This window comes from Numida meleagris, chromosome 16 (assembly GCF_002078875.1).
Source record: "Numida meleagris isolate 19003 breed g44 Domestic line chromosome 16, NumMel1.0, whole genome shotgun sequence".
Classification (NCBI taxonomy): domain Eukaryota; kingdom Metazoa; phylum Chordata; class Aves; order Galliformes; family Numididae; genus Numida; species Numida meleagris.
Genome location: NC_034424.1, coordinates 4,669,398 through 4,687,633, shown reverse-complemented (window position 1 = coordinate 4,687,633; position 18,236 = coordinate 4,669,398). Strand labels below are relative to the sequence as shown.

General features: G+C 47.8%; 1 protein-coding gene across 1 annotated transcript in view; it reads right to left on the bottom strand.

The window, feature by feature from the left end:
* The window catches only part of FAM102A (family with sequence similarity 102 member A), a 35,661-nt gene extending 19,716 nt beyond the window's left edge, over positions 1 to 15,945 (bottom strand). The window contains exons 1-2 of the mRNA XM_021414197.1: positions 15,782 to 15,945; positions 14,078 to 14,714 (exon numbers count right to left, since the gene is read on the bottom strand). Of these exons, the coding sequence (XP_021269872.1) occupies positions 14,078 to 14,223 (146 nt within the window). The 5' untranslated portion in view covers positions 14,224 to 14,714; positions 15,782 to 15,945. The remainder of the gene's footprint in view (positions 1 to 14,077; positions 14,715 to 15,781) is intronic.

Here is an 18,236-nt window from a genome sequence, read left to right as displayed (position 1 = left end):
TAGGGCAAGCTCTCCTCTTGCTGATGCCCAGCCCACACCCCCCCAGTCCACGAGATGTGGATCTGCGTCAGATCCTTCAGGCAGAACTAATCCCCTGCCTTGCTCCCAGCAGACAGCGCTCTGCTCCCCTGCCTGCTTCACCACCTCATGCAGCGGTGTGCATCACTGAAGCAACACCTCCATCTGATAAGGCACAGAAAGATAATGCCATTGTGAAGAGGCCACCAAAGCCAAGCCTCAGCTCAGATTCATTTAAAGCGCAGCCAGTTGAAAAGAAAACTTTGAAGGGGTCCTGATGCCCCAGCAGTGGGTCTTCTGGGGAAGAGGGTGGTGTGGGTACAAAGATGTTCCCTCAGTCACTGAGGAAAAAGAAGAAAAAAATAACTTATTTCAACAGATCGCATCTGAACGGCGATGCCATACGTCTCCTCCAGCATTTCTTTCCACACATACCTTGGCTGTCCCCTCAGCTGCAGGGACACACCATTAGGGCTGCCTAATCTATTCCCCAGCGCTGCTGAAGATGGAATTAGAGCAGGATCGCTGACACTCCCTTAGCTCAGAATGCCTGGAACAATCCTGTGTTACACTCTGGAGAAGACAGTTACTATTTTAACCAGGTTATCTAGTGCAAAGCTGTAAGGGAAGAGACACGTTCAGTAAGGCCTAGCAAAAACACTTCAAAAACCCTTTCTGCATCAGCATTCACAGTGCTGCACACCCTGCACACCAGAACTTACACCATCCTGCAAACATGGCAGGTCCTGCTACAAACAGAAGGCCTCATCAGTGCCCACAAAGCACAGACAACATAGAGGTAGGTGAAAATACATGCAGTAGAAAGTGAGCCTTTATCTAGCCATTAGCTGGTTTAGACTTACAATCCAAAAGCTGTGGGTGTCTCCAAATAACAGGCTTAGGACAGAGTACTTAACTGTAGCACGGATGTTATTAAAAAACCTGCATCTCCAAGGCTTTGCCAGCCAGATGCCTTGCAAGGAAAAAGGAAGAACCAAGAGGCTACAGTAAGCACCAGCATCAGACAGAATGCTGAACGCTCGCGTGGGAACGTGCCATGTTCACGAGGACTGAGGGCTGCTGCCCTTCCTACCTGCTGCTGGGTTAGCATGTACCAAATGTAGGTAGGACGCAGAAGCAGTCTGCTGAGCATGGGGAATTTCAGTTAGGATATCTCAAGCAGGAGAGGTGATAGACCATATTCCTCAGGGAACACCATACAGGCTTGTAAAAACAACAACAAAACAGCTGGAGATGCAATACAACAAAATCCAACAGTTTAACCTGGAGGTGCAGCATCCAAGTGCTTTATGGAAACATGGAAGGATTTGGGGGATTTTTGACCAAAATGAACAGAAAGACCAGCAAGCAGCTCTCAACAATAAAGTGACTCTGTTTTGACTGGGCTTACATCACTGACCAGAACAACTGCCAACCCAAATAGCTGGATGTCTCCCCCGCTGCAAACAACCCTGTATTCTCCAGCTGACAAGTGCTGGTTGTTGCACTGTAGGCATCAGCAGTTATGATGGAAAAATGGCTCAGAGACGGATGATGCAGACTGTGTTACTAAGAGAACTAAGCAAGTCTTTGTCATTTGAAACAAGTCTTATTTGGATATTTCACTGCAAGTGTTTTAAACAAGGCTTCAGTAGTAAGGTCGTCACATCCACCGAGTGCTCACAAAATTAACTTCTGAATCCCCAAAGACAGTTCAGAGAACTGCAGTAGGGAAGGACCCAACCCACGCCCCACTGGTCGACATAGCTCTTCATTACAGAGGGGAGATACGTACGGGCTCTCTAAATGCCAAACTTGAACGCCAGCACCTTTAGAATGAAGCATTCACACGTCCCAGAGACAAATGCAGGAGAAAACAGAAAAAACAGCAATTGTATGGAAAAGAAAATTTAATGGAAGAGACTTCAGCAACAGCTGAGAAACAAAGGTAAGAGACTCCAAAGCTGTCTCACTGCAGGGGAAGACAGCTCCTTGCACGTGAGAGGTGGGCAAGGAAAGAGCCAGAGCAAAACCGAGGTGAGGGGGTAAGTGTGACAAGGTTAATATGAAATAACAACAGGATACAAAGTTCTCCATAAAAATACGCTGGTATCTAGTAGGCAAGTGATTGACTTTTTATGGCTTTAACCTTACTCCCAGAAGAGCCCATTTCCAAAGACACACAGCTTCTGAACTGCACATTACAGCTCCCTCGAAAGCAGTGATCAATCTTGATAGAGGCCCACCAGCACGAGGCAGGGAATGGTAATACCTCCTGGGGATCAGGGGAAGTAGTCAATCACAGTAGAAAACCCTCTAGCATCAGCATTCCTGGTTGTACATTAACAGCTTCTTTGGAAGGCAGTAATTCAGTTATGCCCAGACTCCATGCACTCAGACCTCTCCTCCTAACACGGAGGATGTATGAGATACTAGTAGAAACAATAGAAGTTATTAAAAAACAGCACAACAGCACAAGCCGCATAACAAAATAAAAATTGTGCCAAATGGAGCAAAAAGTCACAGAACAATGAACCTTTAAGAGTTAAGCTATAGAACACGTCTGATGACTTTTAGAAGGGTAAGTGAGGGTGGAGCACAGAGAAGGCAAGAAGAAACATTCTAAGAGGCTCAGCTATACAGCAGCAAAAGATGTATACACACACACACACACACACAGGAGATGCACAGCACAGCCAGTCTGCTTTGAGGTCTTCATATTTCTTCCCGTCATCTTGAAGCAGAGAAGCTGGACATGGGGAAAACAAGGACAAGAAGGGCCTGTAACAGTAAATATCATGCAACACATCCCTTCTGTTACAAACTGTGCTGCTGACAGACCCACCCGGAGCAGGACATCCAAGGACTTCTTGCCACATCTCCAGAACACAAGTTCTCTTTGGGCAGAGGCCAGGGATGCGCGCCAGGAGCAAACACATCACAAGTGAAGGACCAAACTCTGAAGTGTAAAGAAAGGAATAACTGGATGGATGACTCAGTCACTGAAATACGAATCTGTATTAATGTGCATACTGAACACTGAAAGACGCTTCTACTTTTTTCGAACTCCGATCATGCACTGAGTCACCACCCCAACTCCTACTTCTATTGTTCTGACAGACTACGCTGGAGCTGGATTAGCCAAGGAAGCATCACGTGCCAGAATGCCAAACTTTCTTCTTGTGGGCAAATTCACAAGCGTTTCAGTGACAGAAAAAGCCAGAACAGGTTGGCACTGCAGGTTCCCCCTGGCCTGCCCAGCTCAGCCACAAGCTGCGACACTCGCTGACAGAGCTCAGGTGCTGCATGCTCTGGTCTGAGATGAGCAATCTCTGCTGCTCCCAGCATTGCTCGGTGCTGCAGCAGTCTGGGCTGCTTTGCAGCTCACATCCAGCAAGCTCTGAAGACTTTGCCTGACTCTGGGCCAAAACACCTTTCAGATCTGATTTTCCCCAACCACGGCCACCGCACAGCACAGTGCACTCTGTGTAAAGTGGGTAGGGGAACAACCCAGTTAGGAACAGCTTCCGAGCTCCCACCTGCGATCCCAGCCAAGTCGGAGGGTTACAGAGGCTGAGCAACCCCAGCTGGGAGCTCTATGGCACTGGGGGAAGGTTGGCACAGAGGGGGTGGGCTCAGGATCACTAAGTGCACTGTGCAGTAAAAACACCAAACTAAGATTAGAAGAAAAAAGAAAGCCTCATGACTCTCCCAGCACCCATTTGCCCTTTGGACTAATTACAACTGTAATTTCCTTTGCAGTTCTAACAGATAAAGGAACCAAAGCTTCAGAAAAGCCCCTAGGTTTGTTCCGTACAGATGCTTATAAAGCTAAGGTTGATTAATTCACTGTATCTCAGAGACAACATGAGTTTCAGTTACACCACAGCTTGGAAAGTCTTTTCATTCGTGGCAGACTGTAGATAAGAAATGAAGATTCACTGATTATCTTCTGCTGATGTATTTATAAACTTTCTCCATCCCCTAAGTGTTAGCTGTCATTCTGAGAGATTCCAGACTTGCCTTTTGCTGCCTAAATTTAAACTCCTAGTGAAGAAAGACAGTAACATAAAACTCAGCAAGGAAAACTCTGATAATATCCTTACTGTGCAAGGTACAAGAGACGGCTACAGCTCCACGCTCTATTTGCAAACATGATGCTCTTTTAAGGAAAAAAAAAAAGAAAGCTACCTTTCAAAACAAAAAAGAATAACCCATATGCACAGCAAGGTGAAAAACCAAGACATGGCTCAACCCAATATTCCAGGACTCTGCTGGGACAGTAAGTCTGGAAAATGAGGATGCTGAACAGAATCAACACAAGACTAGGAACAAAGTTCCTGATGCAAGTGACATGTACTGAGGTGAATCTTTTTGCTTCTAAGGCAGATTTGTGGCTCATGAACAAGCTAAAATAGTTAAGTGACATTTTTGGCTAATATCAGCCCTTTTTCAACCAAGAGACTTTGCCAACATAGCTGTACTAGGGAAGTCTTTATAGTGTAAATTAACCTGCATACGAGGCCAAGTTCATTTCTGGAATAATGTCATTAATACCGTGTGATGTAACATCACTGCAATTTGGCTCAAGTACGCTGAAGAGCTCTTCAGTAAATAAGCTGCCTGAAGTCAACCCCAGTGCTAAAAGTACCTTCAGTTACCCAAGAGGTAACACCCTACTGGGCCCAGACATGTTTTTCTATGAGTCACTCCTATATGGTACACATTTAGCCAAAACCAATAGGAGAAATCCCTCTATGTGTTAATACCAGCCTTTTCGTCCCATCATGAATACAAATGTTTTATGATGGTTTGTTTATAAAGGCATTATTCAGCAGGACAAATCAGGTCGCTGGTTTTAAGGACAAGGTACAAACACATTCTCACTGAACTCACACGCCCTCCTATCAATATCAATATGGCTGTTAATCTGCAGAAAGGCCACTCAGTAGAATAGGTCTGCAAATTACAGAAGGCTGCAGAACAAAGCCCGCTGCAGCCCTGGCTCATCACCATCCCAGTAGCAACGGGCTGGGATCCTTGATAAAATGTTTTGCTTTGTGACAGCAGTTTGTGCTGGTTACGCCACTGGGAAACGTTAGAATTGGCTCCTGCTGCCTGGCTGCCAGGAGTGGGGCTTGGAGGATCAGAGCTGGTTTACCTCCCCTGTGGCTGTCACCACCAGCTGCATTCAGATGCGTATCTTTGATTCTCCACTACTGAGAGCTGCTACTGGAGATGAGTATGAATCACTTCTGGAGGAAAGACAACATGCAGGTTTATTTTGAAAGAACAGTCACGCTTGCATGGAACGCAGGAAAGGCCATTGCTGTAAACCTACATCAGAAACCAACCTTGAAGAGAACAGTGGCCAAACAGAGTACGATCAGCTACTCCTAGTACAGAGGCAATAAGGTATTCAACAAAGCAGGAAGGCAGCTAACAAAAAAAAAAAAAAAAAAAAGGAAACACACTCCTCCACAGCACAGTATTTCCCTCGTGGCAATGAGATCTGAAGGCTACTTGAAGACATAAGATGAGCAACACTGTACTTGAAAGGAATTCAATATTTATGCAGATGCAATTGCCTGGTGTTACTGAAGTATGAAATAAAACATAAAAGGCCCCCGACAGAAGTCAGGAAAAGAGCCTTCCTACGGATGGGTTACTGCATAATCACCTGTAACAGGGGCAGGCAGCCCGGCTCTGAAGCAGCACATGAGCTGGGCTGTCCTGGTACAGCAAGTCTATGACTACTGCTTCGTTTCAGTGCAATGGAGCATTAAGAGCTGAAAAGATTGCTCAGTTATAAATACCCTAGATTACCCCCTCACAGTCAGCAACACGCAAGCACAGTCTACATGATAACATGAAGAACGGGAACTAGCAAGAGAAACAGAAAAAACACAGTGAAAAAAAACAACCCAGTCAAGCTGAAACGCTCTCCCCAGCCCATATAGGTGCAAACCAAAATCCACTGCAAACCCTGATAACACATCCAGCCTCACCTTTTCTGTCTAAAGTGTGGATAAAGCGTGACAGAGTCTGATTTTTTTTTTTGGGGGGGGGGGGGGGGGAGGGTGTGATCTCAGAGCTTTTTCCAGGCAAGCCTTTCCTTTCCCCTCTCCTAGCCACCAATCATTTTATTTTGATGAGCAATATCATCCCTTAGATACTGGAAACACAAGTGACTGGACAGAGAACAGCACAGTTAGAACCCCTGGGCAGGGGTCATTCCAGCCTCCCCGTTTCACAGCACTCAACACATCAACTCGCATTTCCTGGAGAGCTCCAGCTGCAGGGCTGATCACGGTGGGCTTGTGCTGATCCGTCCTGCAAGCAACAGCAGGCAGAGGCAGCGAGCCTCTGTTGATCATTAACCCAACAGCCATTAGTGAAACACCTTGCCGCAGTCATTTCGTTCAAAGTTTTATTCTGAAAGCAAGATGGAGGTGACTATCCCAAACTGAAACCCTGAGGCCACATGACATTTACAGGCTTTCCCCCTCTGGGTTCCTTGTTCTGCTTCACTGTTGCAAAGCCAAACTGGAGCACAATGCTTGATAGTTTCTGGAAGGTGCCAACCAAACCCTCACGTTTCATCTCCTACATTTTGTACGCTGCATGGCAAGAGAAGGGATGTGCCTCGCTTTGGCAAACACGCAGCTCTAGGAAGCAGTAATCACCAAAAAGTCTAGTTTTAGCTTTGTGGTTTTATTTCTTTTGTATTTTTTTTTTAATTTTATTTTAGAGTTGGTTACCAACCACATGCAGGGTGATGGTTTCTGTAGGTCTCTGAAGATGCACTGCTAATTAACGCCGCAGCTTTCTAGTCCTTCCAGCACAGCAAATCCACATGCTGTCTTCCTTCCTCCCACGTCAGCAATCCCAGCACTTTCAGGCTCAACAAACAGAGCTCATTTCTTATTTAGAATACAGCACAGGGCACTGAGAGTATTTTTAGCTTCAGCCCCATCTCCTACAACAGCGTGAGACCTTCGACAAGGCCTCCCCTCATGAGCTACATATGATGAATTCAGCTGAAGGAAAGGCACAGTCCTGCTCTCTTCCCAGCTCAGCTACTTTCCGTCCACATGGAAAGCATCCGTTATACAGACTGTACATGCTCTGGCTCATCTACAATATCCTGTCTCTTCAACATTTGCTTCCTCCCAAAACTCTGCTCTCCATGCGCATCCTCTTCATATTCCTCCTCGTCCCCACAGCCCCATCCCGTTTCTTTCATCTTTTCCTCGTCTCATTTTTATCAATTGAATAATGCAGGAGACTCCTACGAAGCACATGAAAATGACATCCATGAACAGCAGCAAATTCAAATCCCACAGAACAATTCCCTTTCTCGCTCTTCAAACTGAAAACACAGCAAACAACAAGGCTGTTTAGCCAGCAAACACAGGCCCAACTGTTTGACCAGTGGGAAGCGCCTTTCAAACCCAGGCACTAAACTGAGATTCCGAGTCCCACTGCGTGGTACCAGAGATCATGACACAGAGTCAGGAGTGGCAGTGATGTGTACCACGTCTCCCAGCGAGCACACAAAGGCATAATGTGAACGACCTGCAAGAACAAAAAGCCTCCCATTCTGCACCCTGCAGTACAGGGTGGGGTAACACAGCCACCTGAAAAAACACAGATCACCTTCACAGCGTGGATTACTGATAGGAGGTCACAGGTTGTTACAAAGTGAAAAGTAGATCAAAATATTGATCTGGGACACTCCTAAAGGCTGCTGCCACTTTATATGAGGAGGAGCAGCTAGAAAAGAATACCTGACCCATTTTGCACTGCACTGGGCAGAGCTGGCAGCTCACAGAGGATGCAGAATACATCCTCTCTGAGAAAGGAGGCCACGCACAGAGCCACATCCGCCTGTCTTTGCACAGAGCAAGACCTTACCGAGTCAAGCATGGGTGATGTTGCAAGAGCTAGCTCACTGTGCTACTCCATCATGCTGGCGAGTGAAAGAAGTTTCTGATCTGAGGGAGAAGCTGGAAATCTCTCCTGAAACACCAGCAGGTGCATCTTCCTGCCGTGACACTAAGAATAAATCTGTACCTACCTTATTCATCTGGAAACTGGTACCAGAACAACTTGCTATTGGCAACTCATGGCCTGTTAAAGTACTAACAACTGTGCAGCAAGACCACAGGCTCCCGCAGGCATGCATGAATTCCTCAGAAATACAGCTTCAAAGCTCGAGTCAACACTGATGGCAGCTATAGAGCACAAAGAACAAACAGCCTGGAAGCAATTTGGGTTTGTCCCTGTATTTCAGAAACAAATATAGGTCTTTAAAGGGACTGCAGGCACCCTCTCCCACTTTGTCCTCGGCCAGGGCTGATAGCAGTGCCATTCTGTAAACCAGGCAGGCCACAGGGCCCCAGTCTCAAAGCAGAACACACTTTCCAATGAGTAATTTTTTGAGCCAAGCAGTGCTTGAGTCACGCAGATAAGGCTGTTGCTAAGAGTTAGCTGTCAAAGCACTGCCAGCTCAGAGTCAGCTAGGAGGAAGTTCAAAAGCAGACTGTATGTGAGCACTTACTGATGCTGTACACGCAGCGTTATCACCTAGAGTTTTAGGTTTCAGTTGCTAGTCAATAAAGCAGCCCCTACCTAAGCGACAGCAGGTGAAACAGGAGTGCCAGCTAGAGCATCTTCAGGGCCTGCAGTGACCCAGCAGGACACAGCCTCCAGGGCCGGGAAGACTTAACAGAATTCTGTCCGTCTCACACCAGGCTCCAGCTGGTGATCTGCAATGGGAAGGGGCAAGGCTGGTGTGAAGCTGCAAGGCCCTGCTGCCTGGCCATGCAGGTACAGCAGCCTACCAAAGGTCACACCGTGACCGGCCTTGCACTGCTTTATCACTCCTGCACATTTTCTAATACCCCAACTAAGCAGAGGTTAAATCTCAACAGCTGCTGCTGCTCTCACTGACATTTCACCGTACCGCTATAAAGAAAACCCTTCTTCTCACGTTTGCTGTGTAGTTTCTCTAGTTTTGTTTCAGAATGCAAGCAGGGCAGGTTCTGTGCCTTATTATAGTCTCAAATTAGGTTGTGTTTTATTGCAGAGTGTTTCTAGAGGTTGCATTCGAATGCCTCTTCCATTAACACTCCCAGACCATTCCTGAGGCTGCAGCCAAGACAGCAGGAGGTTAGCATGTGTAACGCAAAGAAGCTGCTCTGCAGCATTAAAACTTACTCTTTCAATCCATATATATGGAATATATTTATACATAGGGAAGGCTGGCATTTACAGACATGTGCAGCAAGTATGCTGTTAAAGTGTTTTCACACCACACACTCTAGCAGAGGACAAAGCCAAGCACACATTGTACTAAATATGGAAGTGGGAGAGCCATTCAGAGCCACAACGAAGTTCTTCACTACTCCACGGCAATCCCACTTGAGGCAAGAGGCAGAATGCAGACAGCAACCCTCTCCTTTCACTGCAGTTAGTTGTCTTCCCCTCTTGGAGACACTAGCTCTAGAAGAGACAATTTCACTATCTACCCTTTGCTTTAAAGCAGACAGTAGTGAAGATTTAAATCTCAAGTGGGCCGAATCCATTCTTTAGTCTCTGATGAGCCAAACTTGTCAGATGGAGTCAGATATAATGGCAATTTAGGCAAAGGCAGCAAATGAGTTGATTTCTGACTTGCACCACAGAGACGGTTGCATTTCTGAGGTGGTGAGACTTGCATCTCCCCTAACAAAAGTGTTGGAATCACCCATCAGCTGTCAGCAGGGCAATGCCTCTCCCCCTCTATTTATGTCCTACGGAAAAGAACAAAGTTGCACCTATGACTATGACATAATGATGCTTTGCATCCCATCCCCTGAGGGACACAATCAGCTTTAGATCTGTGCCCACACCAGGATGGCAGAGATACAGTCACACAGACCTTAATCCATGTGGAACTATTGGTGCGAGGAGCCTCCCCTAGTATCAGTATTTCCTTTGGCATTCTGCATCCAGCTTTCCACACGCACACAGCACAGGAAGTGGATTTCACTCTTAATTACAAATTGCGAGAGTTACGAACATTCTTGGTTCAGGCTATGGCACCGAAATACTTCGAGGCCAGACCACCCCAGCAAGGTCAGCCCTTCCCACACCACCACTGCTCTGCTTCAGCCTGCACACAAACAGCTGCTGGGCTGCAGAAGACAAACTCTATTCTCTGGTTGGTGCAGGAGTGCCAGGATCAGAAAACCTACACATGCTTGAGAAAGCATGCTCTCTATGGAAATACAGTTGGAGGGGAATGGAACCTACGGGTTGGCTTGGTAGGTAGCACTTTTTGCCTTCAGAAGACAACGTGGAAGGTGGGAAACGCCTGTAATGTCATTAAGCTCTTGCAAAACAGTCTTCCCATTAGAGTAAGCCAGGGGTTTTCAGAGAACAAACCCTTCCTTCAAATCCAGAAATACCAGAGCAAAACTGCTGGCAAACTAACAAAACAATGTAGGATGAGGTGTTAGGAGTGTGTGGATAACACCTGGCTTTCCACTTCCCTTACATCACACACCAGCTCTGCTCTCTGCCAGCATGCAGACAGGAGTCATCAATGCTGAGGTAAAGAGCATCTGGCTGCCACTCAGCATTAATTGACATTGTAGGCGGGGAGGTGGAGCGGGAATTAATCAAATCTTCCCCAGTAATACCCGCAGACGTAAGTGCATGAGCTGCAGCTTTCTGCCCTGTTTGGATGTCCCTGCTTCCAGCCGCACGGAAGCGCTCCCTCACCCAGCAGAGCTGGCGCCCGCACAGATCCACAGACTCCAGATGAGGCTGTTATGTCATTTATCCAAGAATAAAGATGCACGTACCCTCCGAAAGCTTCAAACTGCTGCAAAACGCAGCAGCCCATCTGCTCTACAAAAAATGGTTGCCATGAATACATCCCTACTGCTCCACGCCTGCTATTTTTAAAGCTACTTGAGAGGCAACTGAATTCACTGGTGGTTGTGCTATTTTAGTATCTGGATTAATAACATTCAAGGCATATACTGGTACTGCTCAGTGGGGAAATACAGGATCTGCCTGGCCCACACCTGGCTCAGATGCACTTTCAGAAGACCAGCTTCTAAAGGAGAGCGATAAACCCACAGATGACAGACGTTCGTTAAGCAGAGCCCTGTTACTGAAACTGCTCTTATCCTCAGAAGCCCTGCTAGAGCATAAGGAGAAGATTTTACAAATAGAGGAGGAGAAAGGAAATTTATAGCTGCAGGTTTAGTCACTAAAATATTCACAGCCTAAAGTGAGGCCTTAACCCAGCATTCATGGAAAAGGGACACCTGTCTGCAAGAAAAACAAACAACAAAACAAGACACAGATCCTCAAGTCAATGTGCTGACAGGACTTGGACCTTTTCCAGAGTGCCCTGAATTCCTAAGCGTGTTAATTCTTAGTGCATTTCAGTCAGGTTCCCCTCTCAGCCAGGCTGCTTGGCCCCTGCCCAATGATGGGAGGTGCAGGGGCTTCTGCTCTCATCTGCCACGCTGCCCCCAGGACCCCTCCAGACTCACGCTGTAAGGCACAGTGTGAATCTGGAGTATGTACCTCCAGCCCAGGCGCCGGTGGACTTGGGACAGGGTCAGGCCAACACAGCCACCTGCATCAGCTCACAGGTCAGTTTAAGTCAGTGCCACCCTGCAACTCACTGGGAATACCATATCCCCACCCTTACTAAAGACTCTGGAGAACTTTTAATCTTCTAAGTCAACACTCTGTTCCATATCTGAAGAAAAAAAGAAAATCTGATTTAGCATGCCCTATACCTACTTCTCCCTGCTCCACTTACAGGGTTACATGGGACACCTCGTCTAGATCAATTCTCTGAAAACACGTGGACAGCAAGAGCTTCTTTGATCACAGCTGCGTACTTTTTTTTTTTTAATTGCCACAGACCAAAGAAAAGGTTCAAACCGATTGCAGAGCAAACACCGAAACTTCCTACGTAAGCTGTTCATTGTAAGATGACCCAACAGACCTTTCAACTCCAAATCAATTGTTTTTTGGAAGTGGCTGGTTTAAGAGAAATGATCACAGACCCTAACTAAGTGCACAGGCTTTTAATGCAACACAGATATAGCACCTAGTTCCCTATCTTTCCCTGGATCCACAGAATTTCAAAGAGATCACGGAAAACGACTAGAGGAGCATAGAGCAGAGCCATGGCAGGGTCTGGAAGCCTCTCCACTTTTCCTCACTGCTCCTGGAAATTCATGAAGTTTCTGTAACTGCAACAGGGGAAAATATTTGGAAAAGGTCAAATGACTCAATACCATTGAGACCCATAACTTTCCCAGCAGGAACAGGTTTCCATGTGCTTTCAGTTAGACTACAGCCAGGTCAGGGGAAAGGTGGCAAGCCTAACAGCCGACTTCCCCTTCGCTCGTTTATGAGCCATCGAGCCAGCTGAGCGCACTGGATGTGTTTGGTTTGAATTACAGATGAGTTTGTTGCTGGAACACATCTGCAATCTGCAACACACCGCGCGCTGAGAGAACTGCTGAACCCCAGCCAGCTCTGAAAACAACCAGACACGGCCCGTACGGCTGGCAGCGTCAGCAGCCACCAGCAGCGCGCGCTCCTAGGAGCTGCTTTCAAGGACAACAAGGAGATGGAGATGGACATTCCTGGTGCAGGCTTTTCCTGAGCCACCCTCCATTTAACTCAGCTTACTATGGCTCCAGGAAGCAGAGGGGTTAATTTCTTTCCAAGTTCACAAACTGTTTGAATTCCTTAGATAAGCTGCTTCCACCAAATACAAGGATCTAGCCTCAATGGAACACATGGTAAGGGAAAGCTCTTTTGATAGATATTCTTCAAAAGAGAAATTAATTCATAGACCATTTCTGGATCTGTTCCATGCCCACAGTTTCTGTATGCTTCAGATGAGGTTGCACCATGCCCCTGGAAAAAGAAACAAGCTTTGAACATTGCCCTATCATTTCTATTTCCAAGACAGAAATGTTTCACACTTGCCCAATAAAATCTTCTCTCCCAGTATGAGAAAGCACAGTGCACGGCACCACAACAAGGAAAATCAGACCAAACTAGGCTTTAGTTCTGGGATAAAACAGTTACCAGCTAACACGAACACACACTGTACCTTTAAAATTGAGTAGTTACTCAGGAAAGTTAAAAAACAAGTTTGAATGCCATGGACGGCTTCCTTCACATACTGGGGCAGAAAGAAAACAAGTCCAGGCTGCTATGGAATTTGCATTTGCATACTGCTGGTGATAATCTATGTGCATAGCTGAAAACAAAGCAAGTTTTTATTAGCAATTAGTAGCAGGAGTGGGGACAGATCTGCCCGAAGGAGCCTGAGAAATGCTGATACACGATGACAGAACAGCCTTATAAACCATGTAGCAGACTGATCCCAATACGATAAATCGTTAAAAAGAAAATACTGCAGCTATAAACTTGGGAGATGCAATGGTGTTTGTTCAAGGAGATAAACTGTATCTTCAGCACTGACAACTTTGACTCCAGGCAGCAGTTTTCCCTTGCACAGCAATTTGCAATGCAAAGCAAGCTACTTCCACTCTTATCAAGAAACAGTGACTTCGAAACAGAGAGCGCGAAGCTGGGGAAGGCTGATTTGCTTTTATAGACACAGCTTTCTACAGAGTTAATTTTCAAGTGATGCACGAAAGCAATACAGCACAGCATCTAAAACAGCACATGAAAACTTGGGCAAAGACAGCAAAAAAAAGTTATGTGGGCTTCATCCACACAACCCAATCTCTTCCAGGCGCGCGACCTCCTGCTCTCTCCCTCCCTGTGTCTCTGAAAATCACAGTGCAGCTCTATCAGCCAACAATCTCCAGGCTTAGAGCTCTCTGCCTATGTTCTTCCCTGTCTCTGGAAAATGATACAGCATGTGGGGCCCAACAATGGAACTAGTGAAAACATATCAAGGGATAGGCAAGTGGTAGCCATATGCCAGAGTGCTCGAGTGAAGAATAATCAGGAAAAAAAGAATGGCCAGGAAGCAAGTCTGCAAACAGCTTCTTACCTGGTAGATAAGCTAGCAAAGTCTCCTCCATCTAAAAGCCTGATTTTGCAGAACAGAACCCCATTCACAAAGGGGACAGCAGTCAGCTCTTCCAGAGTAAAACTTGTCTGAAATTTGAATTTCTTCTTCTTCATCAGGAAAGCCATGGGCAAATTCAGTGTGGAAAGCCCAGGGACTCCAAACAAGATGAGGGAGGAGTGGCTCAAAACACACACAGGCAAGCAGAGGAACAGCGCTCGTTCCTGGAGCGTAAGCAGGGAGTGAATTCCAGTTCAGTTACAATGATGGCCCAGCCTCAAATGCACAATCCTCTTCTCTTTGGTGGTCGGATCTGGCTGCGGGATCATTGCCACAGCAGGCTTCAGGTAGGGAGGAAGAGGTCAGATTAAATCTCTGCAACATCTCCAAGGGAAAAGGAAGGGAGATAAGTAAGTCTCAGCTCCAGACCAGCAGGAGCTGTCCCAGTTAGAGGCTGCAGTGCTCTGACTTCAGCAGAACTCGTCCAGAAAGCATCTCTTGTGGGAAGTCATTGTGAGCCTCTGAAGAAGCCTTAAGTCTGTGCGCAGCACATACAGAATGCTTCCAGTTTCTCTCTCCTCTTCCTGTGCAACTCCTTGGTACAGGTCTTCAGGTCAGCCTTTGGGAGGGAAATGAGTAAATTAGTCCCAGGCAGTCCTGGGCTCCTCCTCCTTCTCTAAAACCTGTTTGGATGGGTAATATTCAGCCCAGACTCATACCAATCTTAAGAGGTATGGCCCCAATTAGCCTGGTCCCAATATCCTCTTTCCCGTTTGCCTAGGGCAAGCTTTGCTGCTGTCATGCCCCTCATAATTTCTGTTTTGCAAAGCAGCTAATAAAAATCTGTTCTATTTTCACCCGTCATCTTCTGAAGCAGTTTACAGCCCACATTGGTCTAACCAGCATACGTAACTCTGTCTCAGGAAATGCAAAGTCTGTTTCTTCTCTGTTTTTTCCGACCAGCCCTAAGTGTTAGCACCTGTATCTCATAAACAGAGAAACAGGCAGAGGAAAAAAAAAAAAAAAGAAAAAAAAAAAAAGAGAAAGCAGCCTGCTCCAGATTACACAGCATAACAACCAAATCAGGTCATCCGATGTCCAACAGCCAGGCCCACTGAGCTGTGCTGCTTTCCCCCAGCACCAGGTCCGCACCACAAAGTGCCCCGAACAGCTCCGTTTGGGGGCCAGACAGTGCTTTCGCTACACATTTATGCAACACCCAAGCCACCAAGGCTAAGGGCTTATTAGCATCAAAAAGGAACGAGGCTACAAACACTGAGCAGCCGACAATCCTCACCGATACTGAGAGCTGCAAATCAGGGCTCCCGTCGCCTGCAGGGATGCGCGGTTAAAGCCTCGCTCCTGCAGCTGTGGGAGCGCAGGAAGGCAGAGGGCTCTGCCGGGCTCACAGGGACCCGCTCTGCACCAGGTGCCCTACTGAGCCGTGCCCAGGTCTCAGCCCGTTCTCACCCCCTCGCTGGGCTCCTCAGGCCTCAGTCCGCCTCCAGACCCGCACACTCGGGGCTGCCCCAAGCTCGCAGCCTGTCTCTGGCACCCCCAGCCCAGCTCTCAGCCCCCCTCCCGGCCCCTGCCCCACGGGCTGACCCGCGGGGGGATCTCAGCCCGCCTCCCGGCTCCCTCTCCGGCCCCGCGGCCCGTTCCCTGCCGGCCGGGCCCCGCTCGCACCTCTTGCCCTCTCCTCGCACGGCCGCCGCTGCTCCCCGCCACAGCCGCCTCTGCTAGCGCTACGCCAACTGCGGCCGCTACGCCAACACCGCAGGCAGCCCTACGGCAGAGCAAAACCACTACCGCGCTTCGAGAATACCAACCCGACACTACGTAACCCCTTTCCACCGCCTTCCTCCCCAGGGACGGGGGGAGGGGAGGACGAGAGCCGCGCTACCTGATTGGGCAGCATTAAAGAGGCGGGCCGGAATAACAGGGCTTTGATTGGTTTCTCTGGAGCGGGGCGGGGAAGAGAGGGCGGGGATTGGAGGAGGTGTCCATCGGTTTACACGAGACCCGCCCCCCCCGGCTGAGGGAGTGGGCGGGAAGTGGGGGCTCTGTGGTGGCCTCGGGGACGCGTGAGGTGGTGGGCGGTTCGGTGTGGTCGTTTGGCTGCTTGGGCGGCGCGGAGACTTCCCGATCCCGTCGGTTTGCCCCATGGTCGTTCCTCAGGCTGAACAGCTCTTGAGGCGGCTGTGGGGTGTGTGGGGCTCGTTGAGGGGATGCCTCTGCCCGTGGAGCTGGGCACAAGTTGAGGTGTCTGTGCCTCTCTGTGGGCTCCAGAGGAAGTGATGGCAGCTCTGACAGACCTCACTTCTGTGTCCTCCTCAGCACTGCAGCTTGCCAGCCGAGAGCCTGTCCTCCTTGACCCAGTGACCCTGCCCAAGCAGCTCTCCAAGGGAAAGGCCCGGCCAGTGGCTGGAGTCTCGCTTTCCTCGTGTGAGATGTGGCAACCAGCTAAATGCGGCTCTGCCAACATGGTTCCCTCCTGTTATTATGCGCTGCTGCCCTGTCCCGTGCTCAGGGCTGGGAGCTCTGGTTAGGTGGGATTCCATTGTTTAAGGGCAAGCGGAACAAAATGTCTCTCCTTGTCCTGAAGGAGTCTGCAATCATCGACGTGATTTGCCTATTTGTAAAGTTGGGAGTGTGTTGCAGAGAAGAAGCCGAGGCTCACATAGTAGGGACTTTTCCCAGCGCTGCTTTGCATGTCTGGCAAAGCTTGGATGAGAGCCTGGGAGCCCTCACTTTGCCAGGCTTTGATGCCCAGATTCCTTCCCTTTAATCATTGCCATCTATACAGACAATACCAGAGCTATCAAATAATTCTACCAGTGTGAGTCTTTAAAAGGAAAATCTGCTAGGAAGAGTACACAGCAACATGTGTGGATGGAAGATAAAGGCTGGATTAGAGCAAACACTGTTAGAGTTCTTGCTCACCAGGTTAAACAGACACAAACCTACGCCTGGGAAAGCTTTTCTCGTGTTGGCCCAGCGAAACCATTGCAGGAGATGTCAGTGTTCCCATATTTTTTTGTGGAGGCTGCTTTTAAAGGCAGGGCTTGAATCCATCCCATCAGTTGATGTCCAGTGTTTTCAAGGCCTCAAGACGTTGGTAGAAATGGTCTGGATTTTTGCTTTCTTAATTTACTGGGAAAGAGCTCAGCTTCTAAATATCTAATATTCGCCAAGATGGGATGCCTGAACTCTGGAAGCATCCGAAGAATCCAGGCCAGTCCCTCACACTTCTTGTTCCCTAAGCATACCAGTGACAGACATGTCGAACTTTCGCTTCCATCACTAGGTAAAGGACAAATGATCTATCTGTTTGCTGTGTGGGAGGAGGCCTTGTGTTATCTGATATGATTCACTCTGATAAAAAACCTCCTCGGAGGACTGCTCTTGTTTATAGCAACAGCCTCAGATGCTAAAGTTTGCAGAGATTGTAATCCTTGCTGTTCTCACGCATATTTACTCTGCAGTTTTATCAGAAATCTCTCTTGAAAACCTCAGTGTTTTTATAATTAATTGAATAATGTATCTGATGTTAAAAATAAACTGATTTGGAAAAATGCCCAGTGAGCTGCTGAGCTGTGTGTAATAGAGCAACCGTAGTTCAATTCTCAGGGGTATGTATATTTTCCTAACAAAGGCAGTCTCATGACTTAGAGATTAAATCTTTATTAGTTCAAAATTCACCCTGTTGATTTTTCTGTGTTTATACTGCATAATTGTTTCTGGACAAATCGACATTTTTTTTTTTAAAGGGACAGTACTTCTCCAAATGTCTCCGTTGTTCCCTGCTGGGAAGGATGCTGGGGTCCCCAGGGCAGCCTGAGCCCCACACAGGGGCTGTCAGAGGGAACAGGGCGCGTTGTGTTCTGCCCATCCACCATCCCACCCACTGGCTTTATATTCTTTCCTGATCCAGGTTCAAACCATTTATTAAGGGTGTCCCTTGATAACAGCTGTTAAATCTGCTTACCCCATACTGAAATGCTCAGCTCTTCCTGGCACCTTGCTGGTGCTTGCTGTGTCACAAGTCTGGCCCCACGGTGCCTTCACCTCTGCTCTGTGAACCTCAGCCACGTCCTTACCCTGTGCTCTGCCTGACCTAAGCCTTTCCTGATTCCTCTCC